The sequence below is a fragment of the Chelmon rostratus genome, chromosome 10, assembly GCF_017976325.1.
Source record: "Chelmon rostratus isolate fCheRos1 chromosome 10, fCheRos1.pri, whole genome shotgun sequence".
NCBI lineage: Eukaryota > Metazoa > Chordata > Actinopteri > Chaetodontiformes > Chaetodontidae > Chelmon > Chelmon rostratus.
Genome location: NC_055667.1, coordinates 15,547,922 through 15,567,496, shown reverse-complemented (window position 1 = coordinate 15,567,496; position 19,575 = coordinate 15,547,922). Strand labels below are relative to the sequence as shown.

At 44.1% G+C, this 19,575-nt stretch overlaps 1 protein-coding gene, 1 long non-coding RNA gene and 1 pseudogene across 3 annotated transcripts; 2 read left to right on the top strand and 1 right to left on the bottom strand.

Annotated features, from left to right (window-relative positions):
- LOC121612355 (transcription factor Spi-B) lies at positions 1 to 2,889 on the top strand. 2 transcript variants are annotated; one of them, XM_041945186.1, is made up of 6 exons: positions 9 to 137; positions 327 to 361; positions 1,106 to 1,310; positions 1,434 to 1,552; positions 1,739 to 1,889; positions 2,064 to 2,889. In XM_041945186.1, exons 2-6 carry the CDS (start codon positions 341 to 343, stop codon positions 2,369 to 2,371), a joined length of 804 nt encoding a protein of 267 aa, XP_041801120.1. In that variant the 5' UTR covers positions 9 to 137; positions 327 to 340; the 3' UTR covers positions 2,372 to 2,889. The 2 variants fall into 2 exon arrangements, with proteins under 2 accessions (XP_041801121.1, XP_041801120.1); XM_041945187.1 differs by having other exon boundaries at positions 1 to 361.
- Positions 2,890 to 3,953: 1,064 nt separating this feature from the next.
- LOC121612352 lies at positions 3,954 to 5,758 on the top strand (annotated as a pseudogene).
- Positions 5,304 to 12,813, bottom strand: LOC121612370. The gene is made up of 3 exons (XR_006007140.1): positions 12,745 to 12,813; positions 12,366 to 12,562; positions 5,304 to 6,229 (listed from the first exon to the last, which is right to left on the bottom strand). It is a non-coding gene; the product is annotated as an uncharacterized LOC121612370 (long non-coding RNA).
- Positions 12,814 to 19,575: the final 6,762 nt, after the last annotated feature.

The following is a 19,575-nucleotide window of genomic DNA, read 5'->3' as shown; positions in this document are numbered from 1 at the left end:
AAAGACTTATAAGAGGGGTGATGTCCAGGTGGAGCATCATTCAGGTGAGCATTCACATGCCAGCGTCTCCACCCTCCAGTGCCTCAGGATACTTCTTCACTGACGCCGAAACAGGAGTACACCTCCGACTTGTCAAGGTACAGAAATCCCCTTCCATGTGCTCATTCACTGGGGGTCTGACTGGGTTTATTTGTCGTTTGCTGTCATATGACTGTGTCATCAGTGTCAGATAAGTTAGAGAAGTGTGTGTGACCGCTGCTTCCACTTCTCTGTTCATGATGGGAGTTTTGATTCTGGTTTGTCATTATTGTGTTGTCTCTTTCCAGATTGTCCTTTAAGTATGTTGGCAGAAATGCAGACGGTGAGTTGGATATTATTTTCTTTTAAATTCGTTGTTTGCTTTTTTTCCAGTTTAAGTTTATATTAATCCAACTCAGTCATGTTGTGCCATAAAATATTATCTTGTTAACTGTAACTGTGTTGGCTGAGGGTAAAAGGTTATTTGTAAGAATAGCAGCCACAGTGAGCCGCACATCACTGTTACCTGAACATCAGCTGCTGCTGATGAGGCCAAACACTTGCATAAATTTGCCAGTCAAACTAACACACACACACACACACACACGGTCACACCTGACCTTTCAAGACACAAGCACAACACACAGCTCAGATCAGGATGAATATCAAACAGTTCACTGCTGCATGTGCACGTCATTAGTTTGTGTCGTTTTGGAAATCTATGCAACACAAATGGAAAAAATGAATCATTTCCCCAGAATGATCACTGCCGTTCAATATTATGTTAAAAATGGCTGATTCATAGATAGATCACCGCTCTTCTAAAAATGATGAATGAGTGCATCCCAGATTAAAAATGAGTCACTGTATGATGCACCACAGCACAATAGTGGGCATCAGAGCATCGAGAGGTTCTCCTGAAAAAGAACAGCAGGTGTGCAGTCTGATAATAGCAACACCTGAGGCTACGGCTGACACGAGACAAATGCTGCCCATCGTACGTGTTTTCTGTTTGTCGGCAACGCACAAACAAACAATTGAGCATGTGTGACTCCTGAAAACTGCTGTCCTGCTCTCTGTCCGTCAGATGGCTTACGTGACCAATATCAGGCTGAGCGGAGATCGGGGGGCCTGGAGCGGAGCGGCTCCCTCCTCCTGCCCCGAGGTGGACCTGGAGGTCATCGAGGAGTACCTGCAGGAGCACTCGCTGGAGGTCCAGCCTGCGCACGCACATTCATCCGCCATGGGGCAACAGACGCACACAAACTCCCATCAGGGAACCAGAATCATAGGTTAGTGTAAAGGTGACAATGATGATGATGATGATGATGAAGACAATGATAATCGGATGATGCAGGTACATGTTTATTTCTACATCTTTTCTCTGACTGCGTGCTCTGCCTGCTTCTCCACAGAGAATAGCTGGTCAGGTCAGCATCCGTATGAGTGGCACTGTGGCTCTCACACTCCAAATGAGGAATATGAAGATCAAGCCCTGCCTCCAGCCTGGCATAGTCCCCATGACAACCAATGGGTGAGTTCAAGGACGTCAGTGTCTTCGTAAATTAAACCTTTATTACCTCTTTCATATCTGAATAAAACTGCACGTCACTGTGACACATTACAGCATCCTGAGGCTGAATTTAGACTTTGATTGATTCTATTCATGATTTATGAGACTTGTGAATTATTGATATGTTTTTATATCTGTCTGCTTCAGGACCACATTGCATATTCCTATGAGCCGCCTGCATACACTGACTCAGACTCGCAGTCCAGTAGCTCCCAGTACCAGGAATACCAAGATTCCCCCTCACCGTCGTCTGAGAGGGGGGGCAGGAAAGACTCCCTGCCCCTCGCCCCACTTTCAGGTATACACACACACCCACACACATCTCTGTGTGTGCACTTGAGCACCAAGACTCTCAACAACACAAAGCTTCAACATATCTACACACCAAACTGTGTCATGCATGTTCCCACGGACACATGTATGAGTCATTGACATCTCACATTTGTATTTACGTCCCCTTCCTCGTTTGCAGGAAAGAGGAAGGAGCGGCTGTTCCAGTTCCTCTTTGAGATGCTCCAGACGCCATCAATGCGTAGCTGCATCTGGTGGGTCCAGTCTTCCGCCGGCACGTTCCAGTTCTCGTCCCAAAACAAGGAGCGTCTGGCACAGCTGTGGGGCCGGCGGAAGGGTAACCGCAAGACCATGACCTATCAGAAGATGGCTCGGGCACTGAGGAACTACTCCCGCACGGGTGAGATTCAGAAGGTGAAGAGGAAGCTCACCTACCGCTTCGATGAGAAGACCCTGAGAGGCCTTCAAGGACACTCTAACACTGTGTGAGGACTGTGATGGAGGGTGTATGTAAGCAGAGAAATAGAATAAGCACAATGGATATTCAGAGGAAATCACTGTGGTTCTCTCATCAATGTTCCCTTCTGCTGATTTTAATTTTATAGTCTGCAGAAACAAATGAATACTGAGTATTTGAGAAGCCAGAAGATGAAACACTGCAGGTCAGAGGTCTCTGCAGATACAGGACCATACAGGAGATGGTATAAGGAAGGACCAGGAAATGTTGGTGGTGATGCAAAGAAGCAAACTCATTGTGTGAAAAGTCAGCTGGTGTTAAAAAATTCTGTAAATCTAAAAGGTTATCACATAATATCTACTTTATAAGTAGAACTTAAGTCATTCTTAAGATAAAAGTTGTGGTTTTCTGTTTTTTGTGATATTCAGCAGATGCAAGATAATTTTTTAAACTTCTTAAGAAAATTAGATTGTGTAAACATGATCTGTGTGTGATCAGTCTGAACATATCTTTTTTTAAGATGAATAAATGAATTTGGAAATATTTTCAGAACACCTGATACGTTCTGTCTCTGTCTGTCTATGTGAACAAAGACGTACTGTGTCGTGCATATTAGCCAGGCAAACGCATACACACCAAATAAACCGAAGCAAACACGTACACACCCATCGACAGAATTGTATGCAAAGTTAGCATGCGTTGAAAAGAACGGCATTAAAAACAGATACGTTAATCAGTAACACGCACAAAGTCCACACACCAAACACGTCTGGGGTGTGCAGTGCTACTTTCTAGTATGAATTTGCAAAAGTGAAGCAATTGAATTTTCATAGTCAAATGATGAGGCCACACACATGTGCTGAAGACCAAATGATAGAGGAGCAAATTACATAATATGCAACACACACAGACTGTCATTACTGACTGTGCAGGATAACTTGAGTATTTCCATTTTATTCTACTCTATACTGCACTACTACACTGCATTTCTGAGGGACATACTGTGTACAGCTTTAGTTCCTACATACTTGGCAGATTTAGATTTTATATATAAAATTTAGGATCGACTTCTAAGATGTGATGCATTATGATAAAGTCGTTCATATTAGTTTGCAACATTAAAGTGCTGCTGACAAATGAATGCATTAGTCATATAAAATGACTCATTTAACATTGTGATTTTGAGTTGAGCTCATTTTGCTTTACTTGTTATTTAGTATTTCTACTTTGCAGTACTCCTACTTTTACTCAAGTGGAAGGCTTGTGAAAAATGTGACACGGCTCATTCGGGAGTCCTCTCCTCTGAAGCTACTGGGGCACATTTATCGGAGCGAAGAAAGGATTTTCACTCACTGATGAAATACAGATGGCGTCTCCATGGAGTGCACGCCTGTTGGTGTGTGTGCACACGGAAGCGCATGCATGTTTGCATATAAAATCTGATCATCTGGTCATTTGAAGCCAAGAGCTGGAAGCAGGAACACACCATCTGAACGGCAAACTCGGGATTATGTTGGACCTCACCTCGCTGAGGAACTCATCCCACCTGTCCACGGAAACCTGCTCCACCACACTTAACAGTTTCTCCGTCGTCCCTGGTCTCCGTCTTCAGCGATGGCTGAATGGAGTTGGGTGGCCTACACTGTCCTAGAAGTGCTGATTGCTGTGGCCTGTTGCCTTGGCAATGTGTTGGTGGTGTGTGCGGTGTGTATCGGCGTCCGGGATTCCCTGCGGGAACCAACCTTCTGCTTCCTCGTTTCCCTGGCGGTGGCTGACTTCCTCGTGGGTGTAGCCGCTGTGCCGCTCGCTGTACTGCTGGACGGCTGGGTGAGCGTGACCCCTGACCTGTGCCTGCTGCTCAGCTGCGTCGTGCTGGTGTTGACTCAGGCCTCCGTGCTGTCGCTGCTGGCTATCGCCATAGACAGATACCTCCGCTTACACACACCGCTCAGGTGAGATCTGCTCTCTGACATGCTGGTTTTGCAGATAGACAAGCTTTATGTGCAACATGTGTTGATTTGTTCTCTCATTCCCTCTTTCTGCTGTAACCCTCGCTCTCAGATACAAGGCCCTGGCCACGCAGAGGCGTTCATGGACGGCCGTGTTTGTGTGCTGGACACTTTCTTGTCTACTGGGGTTCACCCCTTTGTTCGGCTGGCGCAACTACTCCTCTCCAGCGTCTGATTCCACCAATACATCCTCCGCCTCCTTCATGTCTCCACCCTGCACCTTCCTCTCCGTTATCTCCCTCCCATTCATGGTCTACTTTAACTTCCTGGGATGCGTCATGGCACCCCTGCTGGTCATGACCCTCCTCTACACTCGAATCTTCTGGAGCCTGCAGGGCCGTCTGAAGGAGAGCTGTCCTCAAGCCCAGGCCTCTCTGCTCAGGGAGAAGAGGCTGGCCTGCTCCCTGGCTCTGGTTCTCATTTTGTTTGCTGGCTGCTGGATTCCTCTGCACCTGATGAACTGCCTGCTGCTGTTTCATGGTCCTGAAGCTGTCACACAGGGGACACTCTATACAGGCAGGTGACAGTAGCTTTTCTAGTCCTCACAGTCTGCGTTTTTTTATTTTAATCTCGAGAGAATTGTTTGCAAAGTTCTCCCAGAGGCTTTTTATATCTATCATATAGATCACAATACTTACCAGTCCAGTCCATTTTTTCCAGGTATTCTCCTGTCTCATGCCAACTCAGCGGTCAACCCTGTGGTCTACGCTTATCGCATCCCAAAGATCCAACAGGCCTACAGTCAAATATGGAAGCGCTTCCTCGTGAACACAAACTGTTGCCATGGGGACGAGCAAGTTCGCCGAGCAAGAGCAGGTAGCCGAGCACACAGAGACCTGCCACTCAGGAGGGAAGACCAGGCCCTAACGGAGGACCACAGGTCATTTTAAGTCCAGTATGGTGGAGGTTTGAGTTTGTGGGACTTTGTCAGAAGGCAGTTAGTCAAACACACAAGAAAATGGGACGATCACTGTGTCCACCAGACATTTCAGGCTTTATTAGAGACAATCAGCTGAGAACATACAGGCAGCCAGTGAGTGTCTGAGTGTAGTGTCTGGATTGAGTGAAACCCTGCACTCTTAGTCACCTACCCCTCGTCTGCAAACTTTATTTGAGTCAAAGCTATCTCATGAATCTCCACTAGAGGGTGCTCGACACTAACAAACACAACAGCAGCTGCTACACACAGACCACGACACCATCAGAATTGCAGCACATGACGAACAAACAATGTCAGGATCTTTCATTCACTGATTTTTGGACAACTGATTTGAGGCAAGTGTGGGTTTATTAAGATGTACATTTCTTCTGTATATCATACGACAGCTTCAATCAATGCATTGCAAAGCTTTAACAGCACATATTTAGTTGCTCTTTTTTTTTCCTGAAATGTATGAATAAATGTGACACTCTGCCACGAGAAGTGCGTTGGGACATTCATGCGTGTTCAGTGAGCTCCTCAGGGAAGGCAATAGACTGTATAGTTATCACCTGAGCAGGGTGCAATCCCACCCACCAAACTATACAACCTACTACCTCACCCTGACAGAGCTCAAATCAAACACACCACACGTTCACGTCCTGTGGGGGAACATGAAACCTCATCCACCTGCTCTAGCAAAACAAAGCAAGACACAATGCTTGTCACGGCGCATTATGTTGATTTCTGCAAGCGTATGTTTTGATTGGACGGCATGATTGCCCATCTGGAGATGACAGTCGGCGAGTGGCTGACTCAGCTGTCTCCTTGGGAAAGACAGTAGATTGTATAGTTATCTCAAAAAGAGGTCACACAACCCCACAACTATTCAATCTACTACCTCAGGCCCAAGGACAGCATCCACGTTGCTTCAGCATCAAAGATCCACAAAGGTAACTCTCCTGCAATGGTACAAAGAAAAAGAGACAGGGGGTTATCTTAATTAACTATTCTCTGTAAAATACATGCAAGATAAAACCGGGCAGGACTGTCGTTTTTGAAGTGTGTATTAACGGTACATTTCCGACTGATGTGTTCAGATTCAGTTCCTGCAAAGAGGAGTGTAATCGTATCGTTCAGTTTTTTTCTCTGTGTCTGATTCTTTGTTTTCGTTGCTGGAAATGGATCAAAATCTCGACTTATGGCTGAAAACTGCGAGTGCTTCATGACTACACGTCTTCAATTGCCAAGATTTGGAGAACGTTTATCACCTCTTAACAAAAGGAGACCCTGTGAGATTTTGCATGTTGGCACGTTCTCGCCGATCAACCAAGCTTCTTTTTTTAATGTGGAGCTGAACGTCTTTAAGAAATCCGTCCCATTAAAATAAATCAAAGACAAATAATTTAACGGTAAGCAGACATCGGAAAGTGAGAGCACTAATGTGTGAAAGCCCAACAAACAACTCACTGGCTTCCTGAGACTCTGGCATGTGATCGAAAGAGGAAAAAAAAAAAAAAAAAAAAAAGAGCTGCTCGACTCTGTGCCAGGAATTCGTTTCCGTTTTTGCCAAAAACTGAGCTCATTCCAGCGGGCTATCCCTGTGTAGGCTGGCTGCTGCTTCTCAGACGGAGGTACACACACAGATGCCTGCAAATATGGCTTCCACCAGCTGCCTCTGATTGAATGCAAGGCTGGGATTCTGCCCCCCAAAACACAACAAGGAAACACAAAATGGCGCCTCGCACATCGGCCATTTTAGGTCTGCTTAAAAGCACTATAGGGTCTACCTAGGAGTTTGTTTTTTTTTCCGAGCCTGCTGTCTCACGATTAAGAAAGAGCGGCTGTTCAATCGAGAGCGATGGAGAATCAATCTTGTGCCAAGCACTGTGACGAAGCCAGCAGATCCAGACGACTCCCTCACTGCCAGCGGGTACAAAGTAAGAGAGCACTTCTACCAAAACTTATCAGACAGCTGGAAAGTTCACGGAGAAAAAGCATCATCGCGTACAGCATCTCCGTGTTCCTGTGAATTCACTCGGACCAGTAACAGTTCAGCTTTGGCACTCTCACTGAGCAAGCAGATTGCATTTTTTAATTCTTAACCGTTTTTTGAATTCAGAATAGAAAGGCCTTGCTCATCCTCAGGCAGCTAATGGCTAAACTCTTCTGGGATAAAGGTTGGATGGGCCAGCGGGTTAACATGGCAGAGACTGAAGGGTTAATGAGTGCCAGACTAAATGCCAGACCTGGGCCTCAGCTAGACAGAGAAGGGGTTCAGAGGTACACTGCTTGCATAAATTAGCATACAGCCACAACCCCTGAGACTTGGTCCAGACCAGCCCATAGTTAGCATGCAGTAGACCCTGCTAGTCTGATTACAGAAGACCAGACAGACAGAAGGGGGTGGAGGGGTGTTGGCATGATGCCCAACTCTGCCACGGTGCCAATGACAGATCTACGGGCTCTGTTTGGTCGCCGAGAAACGTCCCCTGACGAGAGCTGTATTCGGGGGACGAGGGGTACAGACTAATAGTGATATAACACAGTGTGCTGGGGGAAATGTGTCAAATTAATGAAGATTTAACAGGACATCTGAGCATGCCCTTGCATGAAAAAAATAAAAATAAAACAAACATTTAATGCTTGCGGGGGATTCTGTGCTTATGGATTATTTGCGAAAATTGGCGTCCCATTTCCTGCACAACTCCCGACTGTTTTGGAAACACTGAGGCCAAACTCGGTCAGTCATGTGAGCTCTTTCGGCTGTGATCGTGGACATTGTCTGTGGCACAGAAAAGGGGCACACAAGGCTCGGCTGGGTCAAACCACTTTCTCTGTCAGCAGCACCAAAATAAACGTGCCTCCAGCCCAAGAGGCGGCTGAGAGGATCTTGAAGAAAGACAAGAAATGTGGACTGTTGAGTTAATCTCATCTACCTATTAGAGCGTCTGTCTGTGTGTCCGTCACAGCAGAATTGTGGCTAAATGATAGTAAATTCATATTAGAAGAATTCTGGGTAAGCCAAGGACATTGTCCTCTCTTGCCCCCGGATAACGCTGTTCTGCTGTGACCAAACACGGTATGTTTTTCTGGAGACAATTTCCTGCTTTAGTCACAGAAGGGTAAACAGTAACAGTTTATTCAATCTGTCTTTACGTGGCAGTTAGACTATAAAGCCCATATTTGTTTCAGACAACGTCCAGTGTTTGCTTAAAATAAATTCATTTTAATATCGCCGTAAATATAAAATGGGAAAGCCTTTTTAAGAAAATTATAAAACGAACACCTAAAAAAACAAGCTGCTACATTCCAAATCCAGTCGTCCCGCTCGGTTTTGGATGAAGTTAAAAGAACAAAATCAAAATGGCGGTTTATTATGCAGATTTTCCAAACTTCTAACATAAGTCTGCTGTGCTATGAAAACACGTGAACAGCCACCACTGCTGCGCCATCTTTAACAAATAAAAGCATGCGAAAATTAAGGCAAAAGATATCATGGAAACAATAGGCCTTAGCGTCTTCGCCCACACTGTGGCGGGATGGAAGGATTCATCGCATTTATTCCTCGCTCAATACAAACGACGTAAACACACAAATTAATCAGCAAATCCCCAAACGCACACACAGCGCACTCAGCTGCCAACAAAACTCCTCCGAATTGGAGCAGATTTTCGCAGGAAGCAGAGGCAGGGAAATACCTATTGGATTTCCTGGTCCCTTGGTCCGCGAGACGGGATGAATGCTTGGCAGACACAACGGACGGGGCACCAGACGATTGGTACAGGTTCTTGTGTGTTTCTCTCGCTCTCTCTCTCTCTCTCTCTCTCTCTCTGAGCTTTATGCCAAGAATGGGCAGTGTCTGTGTGCCAGGCAGAATTTCAATGAGGGAGGAAGGAGGTGGTGATGGTGGGCAAAGAGGAGGAGGAGCGGTGGGGGAGCTGGAGTTGGCAAAGGAAGTATGCCACACAATAAATGGAAGGATGAAGAATTCCCACACTTAACAAGATGCAAACGGATGTCTTGTCTTACTCGTGTCCAGTCTTAATCTAGGGAAAAACTGGGTCCGGGCATGTGGCAGACACAAGAAAGAGGGCTGATCCCCAATGGAGCGCTATGGCGATTTTATCATACCTGCATTTTCATCCACCCCTCTCTCTGAGGAATGCCTGATTCCTACGTTAAAAGACGAAGGACAGGAGCGCAGAGCCTCTTCCGTGCCCACTTGGCACGGTGCCCGCTCTGATGTTCTGTATATCCTCATTAACCAAACGCAAACACACGAGGCTCACGCTCACACGTATGCACGTGGACAGAAGCGCGCTGCCATATGCGTGTGCTTACACACAACCACGCAGGCACAACACGGCACAGTTGTTTGACCCGTGCGCATGAAAGAAGCTCATTCTGACTGATCCCGATTTTCTAAATCTCCCTTGTCATCAATTGCTGTGTTTTGCTAGATAGAGGGCTGCACACGCAAATGTTGGACTCCCAGGCGTAAGAGGTAGGTAAACATGCCGGGTAACGCGTTTGATGAAAAGATAGCATGACCCAGATAAGGCAAGAGTATAAGGGAGCCATTGTGTTGACTATCACAGTGTCCAACAATCATTTCAGCCATAGATACACCCACAGCGGAGTGGAGCTAAGGTGAATAATCAGTACTGAAAAAGGTGGCAGGGCACACACTTTGAGTAAATCTCCAATTTTTCAATTTATGCTTCTCCAGTTAGTTTGTCACAACATTAGAAACACATTCTTAAAACATGTATATGAATTCTTCTAGATAAAGAGACTTATTAGCTGGTTCTGATTCAGCTAATAATAGCTGATTCTGAACCACTGATGTATTGGCTGCAGTATTCCCTCCAGCTACCCAGACGGCCAGATGTGTTTCTACAACCTCTGAATGAAGAAAATATGCATCAAAGCCTGCTGTCCTCCTCTTCATCTACTCTCTCTATCCCCTCTCCTCTTTTCCACTTGTCTATGCTTTTGCTAATGTGCTGATGAGATGTGTGGTTACCATGGTTTCAAATGTTTCTGATAGCTCAGATGCCTGGCCTGGCATGTTGCTACACGCCCACATGTTACAGCATTCACCAATGCCACGCAGAGCAGAGCCACACACACACATGCACACACACATGCACGTGTGCAAAAACACTCTGAAAGGTATGCCCTTTCGTAGAGCCCGTGCTCGTATATTTAGCGTGCCTGTATACAAAGAGTATGCGTGCAAGGGTGCAAAGTGGCGTATGTCAGGACGAAACAGCTGCAGCTTCCTGCATGAGAAGAGAAACTTCCTGTTGCCTCGCTGCAAACCGCGGCCGGTCAGCCAAGATATCAGCCAATCAGCTATGTTGAGGCTGTATGCAGGAAGTTAGCCTGACTGCCTCTAGGAGAAAAACTCAGAAACATTATGAGGCAACACGATAAGTTCATCTGAGGATAAGAGAGGGGCGGGGAAAGCGCTCTCCCACTCCTACCTCTCTTTCTGTCTCTGTAACCCTTGTTCTCTCTTTTTCTCTAGTTTCTTCCGTCTTAATATTTTCCTCTCATCGCTGTCACATGTCGATATACATCAAGAGAGGTCCTTTTGGGTCTTTATGAGCGAATTGGCCACTTAATGCCACAGCTGAGCGATTCGAAATGACGGAGGCTGGTGCAGAGGAACGAGGAGTAGTATACTCACAAATTGTGAGGGGCACATTGAAAGGGTCTGCCCTTATTCACTGTTTCTTAAACACGTGGCACGAAGGCGCCATTTTAACACCAACCCTTATTTAGATCAAGATACAGTACTGATAATAAGCAGTACAGTTAGATTCTTAATTGTACATACAATATGCAGATATTTCATATAATTCAATCGTATTTAATTTCCCCTCTAAAAGTAGGTTTAAAGATCAAATCGGGTATTGGATCGACTTCAAATCATGTTTTATCTCATTCGGAGAGGGAAACATCGATATTTTGTTTTCGTTTCATGGCATTCTGGCCTCTGACATGAGACGGTAATCAAAATATGCGATGTAATACGAATAATACGCTTGTTTTCTTACAGCTGAGTAAGATACACATCAATTTAGACAAACGCTGTTGCATTTTGTTTCTTCTTCGACAGGCAGGTCATACTGTCGAAAATAAATCAACAGCTTTGCTGCTAAAATGAGGAAGAACTGCTGCAGGACACCAACATTAAACTGCAATTTTTGATCAACAACCTGCCCTTTTTCTTTACAGCGCTGTCCGTCTGTCTGAAACTCGGTTTCATTTCTGCCTCGGTTTCCTCTGAAGTGCAAAGTATCACTCACTGCAGCCTACCATACAGTGTGTCAAGACAAACATTGCAGTTGCCACCATTTAACAAACTGTCACACCCCTACATCACAGAAACATAAAAACTCTCGCACAGATGCGTGTTTGTGTGAAACAACAGCCACATATCTGAGTTGTCACAGTGGCAGAGAGTGCAAACAGTGTATGAAGGGAATGAGAAACAAAGTAAATATTGCCCTCGTATTATCTACCACAACGGCTCTGGATGATAAGAAACCTGAGTGTCTCGCTTGTCCTGTGAGTGCGGCTCTTCAACGCTGGTCAGCGGCTAAACTTATACTGACCTGAACACAGCGACAGCTCTCTGGCTCGGTCAAGCCTCTGAGGTCAGAAAGTAACCGCGAAGGCCTGACCTTCCTCCTGCCACTCTACAAAGAGACACCTGTTCGGCACGGAAAGCTACAGAAAGGCGATTCACCACCCTGTCAGAGCCTGCTGTCCTGGAGCAGAGAGGGGAGAGGAAGAAGGGTACAAGGACAGAGAAAAAAAGAGATAATGGAAGCAGGACACAGAAGATGGTCAGCAGGGAGTCGAGGAGTCCCTCTGAGCCCTAGAAAAGTTTCTCCTGCTATGTCCATTGAGCCAAAATGGCGGCGAGCGGAGTGCAGCGTGGCAACCGACGATGATAGACAAATTTACAGGAGGAAGACCGTGATGAAGGACAGAGAAGAGGGCAAGAGGAACTGGAGGAGAAAGATTACAGGGCAGCGAGAAAGACGGGAAGAGGTGTCGCAGGATAAAAAAGAAAAATACCTGGAGCCTGTACGTGAGCGGCGGGCTGGGCCGGAGGACTGGAGGAGAAGAGGGCCGTGATGGCGGGAAGAAGGGAAAAGAGAGGAGTAGAGCACACCCTCTGAGAGCTACACCCCCTTCCCACAATCCCCTCCTACTGGCGTGAGTGCGTCTGTCCGTACACAGGGTGACAGAGGGACGTCTGCTCACACACATCCCTATAACACACACACAAAACGCGCACAAGCCACGGTATCAAACACACTGCACAACAAAAAGAGAAAAGCTCCATAACAGGCTCACAATGGAACTCACATTACTTGCGGTTGTGTGAGACCAAAACGGACACAAACGCACAAGCAGACAGACAGACAGAGGACACTTCAAAACACAAACATACACATAATCAATTCGCCAGCCTTTGGATCGCCCTCTGCTCTGCCCTGTGCTGTGTTTGCCTCGGTCCGCCTGCCCACTTTGGCACTGCTGCCAAGAGGGAAGGGGAGAAAAAGGAGGGGAGGAGGTGGTGGGGGCACAGAAAGAGGAAGGGAGGGACATGCTGTAGCGAGAGAGGGGGAACAGAAAGAGGAGGAGTCAGAGAAAAAGAGTTAAGAAAGAGAGTGAGACACAGAAAGACAAGAAAAAGACAGAGAAGAAGCGTAAACTGTCGTGAGCAGACGCGGTGACACAAAACAGCGGGACGGCAGCTGGGAGCGCTCTGACAATCTGTATGTTAATCATTTAACATCCAAAACACACCTCTCACCTTGCACTGTACTTATATACCATCCTGCAACAGCAGACAGATGGCGAGAGAGACAAGCAGATCCCGACACTTCTGCCATATTGTTCCATCCCACCACATTATCGCAATCAATAGATCAAAAAAGCCCAAACGGGCTTCAGACTCGAACTCTAAACTGATGGACATTTGTTGTCAAGTTCTCTCGCCTCAAAGAGGAGTCCCGGGAGGGTCACTGTCTTTCTCGATATCTTTATTCTGCCTGCTTTCTCGCCGTCTCCCTTTATCCTTCCGTCAATTTGTCCTCTCCCTCCATCGGGGGATAATATCTGCCCTCCTAAGTGGGAGGGGGTTTGAGGGAGTTCAGCTAAATGAATCAATGAGCGAGGAGGGTGGATATTTCAGAGAATGTCACTTCCCCCCCACCCCAGCCGTTGGCATCTTTCCCAGGTCTCCCTTTGCTCTCTCACACCAGCAAGACAGTCGAACACCAATGCAGATCTTGGATCAGCTAGCTGTCGCCTCTAGATGAGCTCAATCATTAGGAGAGAAAACATAAATCCGTCTGTTCATAAATGGCCGACCTTCTCTACAGCCTGCTTGCACACCCATCACTGGCGTTTGAGCGGGTATCCCAAGCCGAGCCAACCAATCAGAGCTCGCCTCTGAGCTGACGTCACTTTGAAAATGCTGAGCGTGGTTCTACAAAGCAGGAATACTTTTTGCCACTAAATTGCAAACAAACACTTTTTCTCCCCTAATTTTAAGACTTACATCAACCAAGAAGACAAAAAACACAGCTTGTTGTGTCTTTGGTAGGTGAAACAGTTAATTCCTCGTTTGCAGCTGCTGTAATACCTGAGTTATTGAGTCCTCAAACTGACCAAACACACACACATTTCTGTAGGGTTCTTCCAATCCTCAAACACTCACCGCGGAGACAAAACAGACCACAATAGTCCAGCTTCTCTGCTTAAACTCCACATGAGTCAGCCAGCAGGTTGGACAGCCCCTCAACCTGACGTCACGTCTCCTTTGTTGTTTATGCATTTATTTCTCTCCTCAGCTGAACTCTCTGAACCCAGAGCACCCCCCCCACCCCCCTGCCGCCCTACACTTACCCCCTGCCAACGAAGGCGGGCAAATACAGTATGGCTTTAACAAGGAATAAGAAAAGAAAGAGAGACAGACAGACACAGAAAGGAGAGAGACAGGGAGAGGGAGAGAAAGGAGCTTAGATGTCTCTCTCACTTTTTCTTTTCCTCCTTTTCTTCTTCGATCGCTCCCCGTGTCTCTTCCTGCTTGGCTTGTAAAAGTTTCAGCTGCATGGCGGGTCGGCCTCTTTTGGCAGCCGTCCAACTCTTGACTCTCCTGTCCCCTTGCAAGAGAGAGAAGAGAAGGAGGGGAGGACAAATATAGTCACAGCTAGACTGTACTGTACAGAGGCAGATGTACTCTGAATGCACAGCGACCATTTTCATTTCAAACTAACACATGCACACACAGGAAGAGAGAAGTTTGTGACATTCCTTCACCACTTATAACGCCAAATAGTGGAGCATTATACAGTAGCTCTCGCGGCAAATACATGCTAATTGTGCTTGCTCATCATGCAGAGTTTCAAAAGCCTGTGCCACAGCTGTGATGTTGGTCTGCCTTTAACTGAATGTGACAGCTGAATCTGATAACAGTGTGTTTTGGTGCTCACACCCAGTTCACGCAGGGACACTCACTTTGTTATTTCTCCCGGAATCGATAACACGAGCAGCTCAGTTGCTTGTATGTGCAGACAGATTTCCACACGAATATGTGAAATGCCAGATATTTACATTATCTAAAAGTATAAAGCTAAATCTTTCATTGCATTGGTGCATGCACACACACACACACATGCATACACAGTCTTAGAGAGAGATTAATTGCTACGTATTTACTCACCTCAATTTGGTGCACAGGGGTTTCAATACTATAATGTTGCAATCATTTAGCAGAAAAGGTAGCCCACTCATTTAATAATTTAATTTACTCATTATGCTCCTTTAATTAGCCCAATTACAGCACTAATTAAATTACCCTTTATCTCCATTTTTTAAGCACCCTGCTTCCACTGCTCTTCCAAAACTGCAACAGTTTTATTGAAATGCTATACACATTTTTAGTGTTTGAATAATGACCAATATCCAATAAAGAAAATACTACCACAGAAGTATATCTGCATTAAGTTATTGATTAACTGAATAGATATTAAAAATAATGATTTCTGGGGAAAATGAAGACACATTATAAGATATTTTGAAGGGAATGTTGTTTCACCTGTAATTATGTTTTGCTTTAGGAAGAAATTTTAATTTAAAAGTTGCTCACTTATTTCTATAGTGGATCAGGTAATAGTAATACAGTAGATCATGAATTTGTGAAATCACATTGAAAGACCCAATATTATTTGTTATCTCTTGTAACTTAAACTCAGAACAATAGTCTACTGATCATTTTTGCTAATAAATGTGGCTTAATTAAAGGGATGAATTCAGCTTGTTTATTGAGTAATTCATTAATCAGACCCAACATCTCTTCTTGAAACGATTTGAACACCTTCCTTGTCGCAACTAGCTAATAGCTACTAGTTCTAGCTAATTGTTACTATCCACTAGCTAAACTAGCTACTAGCTAAAAGTCCTAGTTGCTAGCAAAAAGCGACTAGCTTGCCCAATTTTAAGAATTTCCTGTTTACCAACTTTGGTATTAATTTGATATATCGGCATACTGTATGTACAACTGAAAAAGTTCAAAGTAAACAAACCGAGCAAACTAAACATTTTAATCCCTACATTAGTGCTGTATAGCCCACTGCTCACCTGGCGGAGAATTGAATCCATATGGCTTAGAGTCTTAGATAATAACTACACGTTTATGCAGTGACAGTTCAACAGGTGGATTGATGCTGTTTCTGCTTTGCTCTGATTGGCTCAGGGACAGAAGGCAGCTAGTAGTAACAAAGTGTGACCTCAAATCTGGGTCTGGCCTACCGGAAGTAGGGATAATTGTTGCTTTTACAGCGTTTCGGTTATTAAGCACACTAAATGTGTCATTTGTGATCGGTGCTTAGAGACCTGTCTTCCTAAGCACTCTGGTTATTTCTCGGCTTGTACTGTAGGCCTACATGTTTTGGCAAACAGATGCAACTCCTTGTTCACCAACAGAGATCAATGATAGATTAAAGGCTGAACGTAAACAGCAATGGAACAGAAAATCTGCACACAAATATGTCTACATAAAATTCGTGATATAGCCTGTTACTTCACTGTCACTGGCTCTGGTTAAAATACCACCTTCAGCGGTTTGCTCTCTAGAAAGATGAGGCGCCCCATCTAGTGGCCAATTTGTGTAAATGCATTTTGTGAGCCGAATCCCACCTTTTTTTGCACAAGCTTTTTTTATTCCTCCCAATTTTCCATGAAACTCTCCTTTATAAGATGCAAACTGCATGTCTGATCTATGGGACTATTTCACAGCAACAAGGATATTTCTCCCATAGCTGTTTTGTGTAGTCAGGTAGCCATTTTCTCAGCATAAATGATTATTAGTTCCATTGCATTTTTTTTCCTAATCTTGAGCCATTAAACAGAGGATACAAGATGTCCAAGCAGGAGGCAAATAAGACATAGGAGATAAGCCATATTAATTAGGGGAAAGAAAGAAAGAAAGAAAGAAAGAAAGAAAGAAAGAAAGAAAGAACATATATTTTAGTGAATTATCGGGAGATACAGGGTCAGTATTAGATAGTTAGATGTTGTCTAGGGGCTGCAAACAAGTGTAGTTGGATATGTGAGCATATGTGTTTGTGGGGTTTTGGACAATCCCAATTCCATTGTATTATATCAATATTACTAAATCAACAAAATGTAAAAATATCAATTTAAAATCAGGCAAAGATGATGACAACAACATAGAGGTGGGGAAGAAAAAGAAGAATTTAGAAGGCAGGGAGCACTGGAATGACCATTCAGTTTCTTTTTCCAGTATGAAGAGCAGCTGAACCATTCTGGAAACTGAAATGAATAATCCTGGAGAGTCTGCCATCCAGACAGTTTGTGAGCGGCTGAGGCAGAGGTGGAAAGTATTGAAGGACAAGAGAGATGAAGGGTTGCTTCCTGTGTTTGAACAGGACAATGGTTTGGTAAAAAAAAGAAGGAAAAAGAAAAAAGGAGGGAGTTGACCTCTTTAAAGTTCAAGGAGTGTTGCCTTTATTTCTGACAGGTTTTGAATTAATTTATTTTTTCTTCTCCGTCAGTCTTTCTAGAAGCAAGAAAAGAAAATGGACCACCTGATTTCCACCGACGTCACAGAGCTCCCTGGGGAAGGGAAAGAACTTTGTGTCGGCAGGTTGAGATATGGACGTGTTTCTACTTGTCAGAAAGAAACCAGGGAAATCCAGCTGATGTTTGGCAATCTGTCATCTACTGTACGCTTTGAGGCACAACACCAGTTGCTACAAATATGTGTAGTTTTTTCTATCTAGAGTTTTAATTTTTATTTAAATTTTTGCCAAGATTATTCATCTTAATCAAACTAACATGTGAAATGACCTTTTGTGGTCAGAGCAGCTTTCATAAACTCACAGGACATGTAACAACAAAACATGCCCATGGCTGTGGTATTACTGCCCTCGAGTGGCCATATGTAGGGACAACATTAGCACATTGGTGCTGGCGAGGTGGTGACGTTTCTCAACTGTCCTTCTTCTTTCTCTAACCAGTCCTGTAACTTTTGTCCTGTCACGTTTATACCCAATTACACTTCAGTCAGTCAATTCAGAGCATTAAAGAACCCAAGTGGATGTAAGTGTTGCAAGAGTTCAGCATCAAACCTCACTGACCAGTACTGATTTGACAACTGTTCAAAAATAGATGTAACTGGGAGTCCAGGAGGATTCCAGATCCAGTTTTAGGCTTTTAATCGATGCCATTAAACAGGAGCATATTGTCAGCAGTCGAGGGGCATGTTGGGAATAAGAGGGTTTAAGTCTCCTTGTCAGTCTTGTGACGTTTCGTTCAGAGGCCATTCCATCTCCTTCTACAATAGAATCACTGTTACATGTCGGCTACATAAGCAGGGCCTGTTCTTCTTATTACTCTCACCTAGTCAGTACGGGAGAGTAATGCTGTAGGTGATGTAAATCATTAACCAGGGCTGACCCGAGCCTGTTTGGATCCCTTTGACAGCCCTCCTCCCCAGCACATCTCTGGGAGTTGTATAGTTTCACAACGTTGTGCAACAGATGACATCATGAGAGGGGACTTCATCACAGAGAGTGAGAAAATAAACTAACCAAGAAAATCAACTGAAACAATACACATTTCTTCTTCTGTGAAAGATAATTAGTACCGAATTGGTACAAAACACTTGAGTTATGAAAACTATTCTCCTGTTGAGTGCCTCCTGCTGTGCTATATAGCCACATGTCAACAGTAGCCTACAAATCACACTCCGGGTATGTTGTAGTATATAGTGTTGGGTAGAAAAACAAGTGTATGACGTCAGTACACTTGTATTATTCCCTGAATATGTTCAGTCAGTCTTCCATGTCTCCCATGATGGTTCCTGGTGTTTCCCACTGCAAAGAAAGCTGGAAAGAAAGAAATGAATTTAAGTTTCAATTTGTCATTTTTCTGTGAATCATTTGGCATTTCTATTCATTCTGAATGGGATACTTGTTGGGTTTTAAATACAGTTATGAGAGAAACTGTTTGTGTGCATGTGTGTGAATGTGCGCACACTTAGGTGTCACCAAAATACAGAAGACATGCAAGAGAGCTTCACCTGTGAAATGATACGCTGGGCCCCTTTAAACTGCCTGTTGTCAGTGCATTGGCTACAGTTTTTCTATGATAGAGCATTACTTGGCCTCAAATTTGCTACATTGCTATTGGATTACACATGAATTTAGGAATATGCAAGATATAAACACAAAATGTAAATAATGAAGATCTTAAAGCTAGATTTTGACAAATAATAAAGAAAGATCCATCCAAGACCCTGATGATGTAATTTGATATTGTGCCTGAGTGGTTCACATTTATAAAAATAAACATTTCTAAATCTAACCCTATTAGATAGGGTTTTGTACCTACTAGATTAGGTATTGTAGCCTTGATCTCTGCAACATTAGATTTTCATTTTTCATTTAATATAGCTCACAGTTGGTTGTAGGCGCTTAAATCACCTGTCTGTGTGGTTCCCAAACTTACATACATCCATAATATCCACCATAATATATTGTTATCATCACATATAATAAGCACTCTCTGAAGCTGAAGATAATAATAATAATACAATACTTCTTACCACTACTGTTTGCCTTTGATATTTTATTATTATATATATAATTTTTTTACTGCTTGCTATTCCGATATTTTATTATATATAGTTTGTTCTTACAGTCACGGTTCACTTTATTTTCACTGCCATTTGCTTTTGATATTCTTATTT

What these genes read in the sequence shown, in the direction of transcription:
- LOC121612355 (XM_041945187.1), top strand. Translation starts at nt 341, where the DNA reads ATGTTGGCAGAAATGCAGACG. An exon ending in TCAGGGAACCAGAATCATAG is followed by an intron (nt 1,311 to 1,433) that starts GTTAGTGTAAAG and finishes GCTTCTCCACAG; the next exon opens with AGAATAGCTGGTCAGGTCAG. An exon ending in GTCCCCATGACAACCAATGG is followed by an intron (nt 1,553 to 1,738) that starts GTGAGTTCAAGG and finishes TGTCTGCTTCAG; the next exon opens with GACCACATTGCATATTCCTA.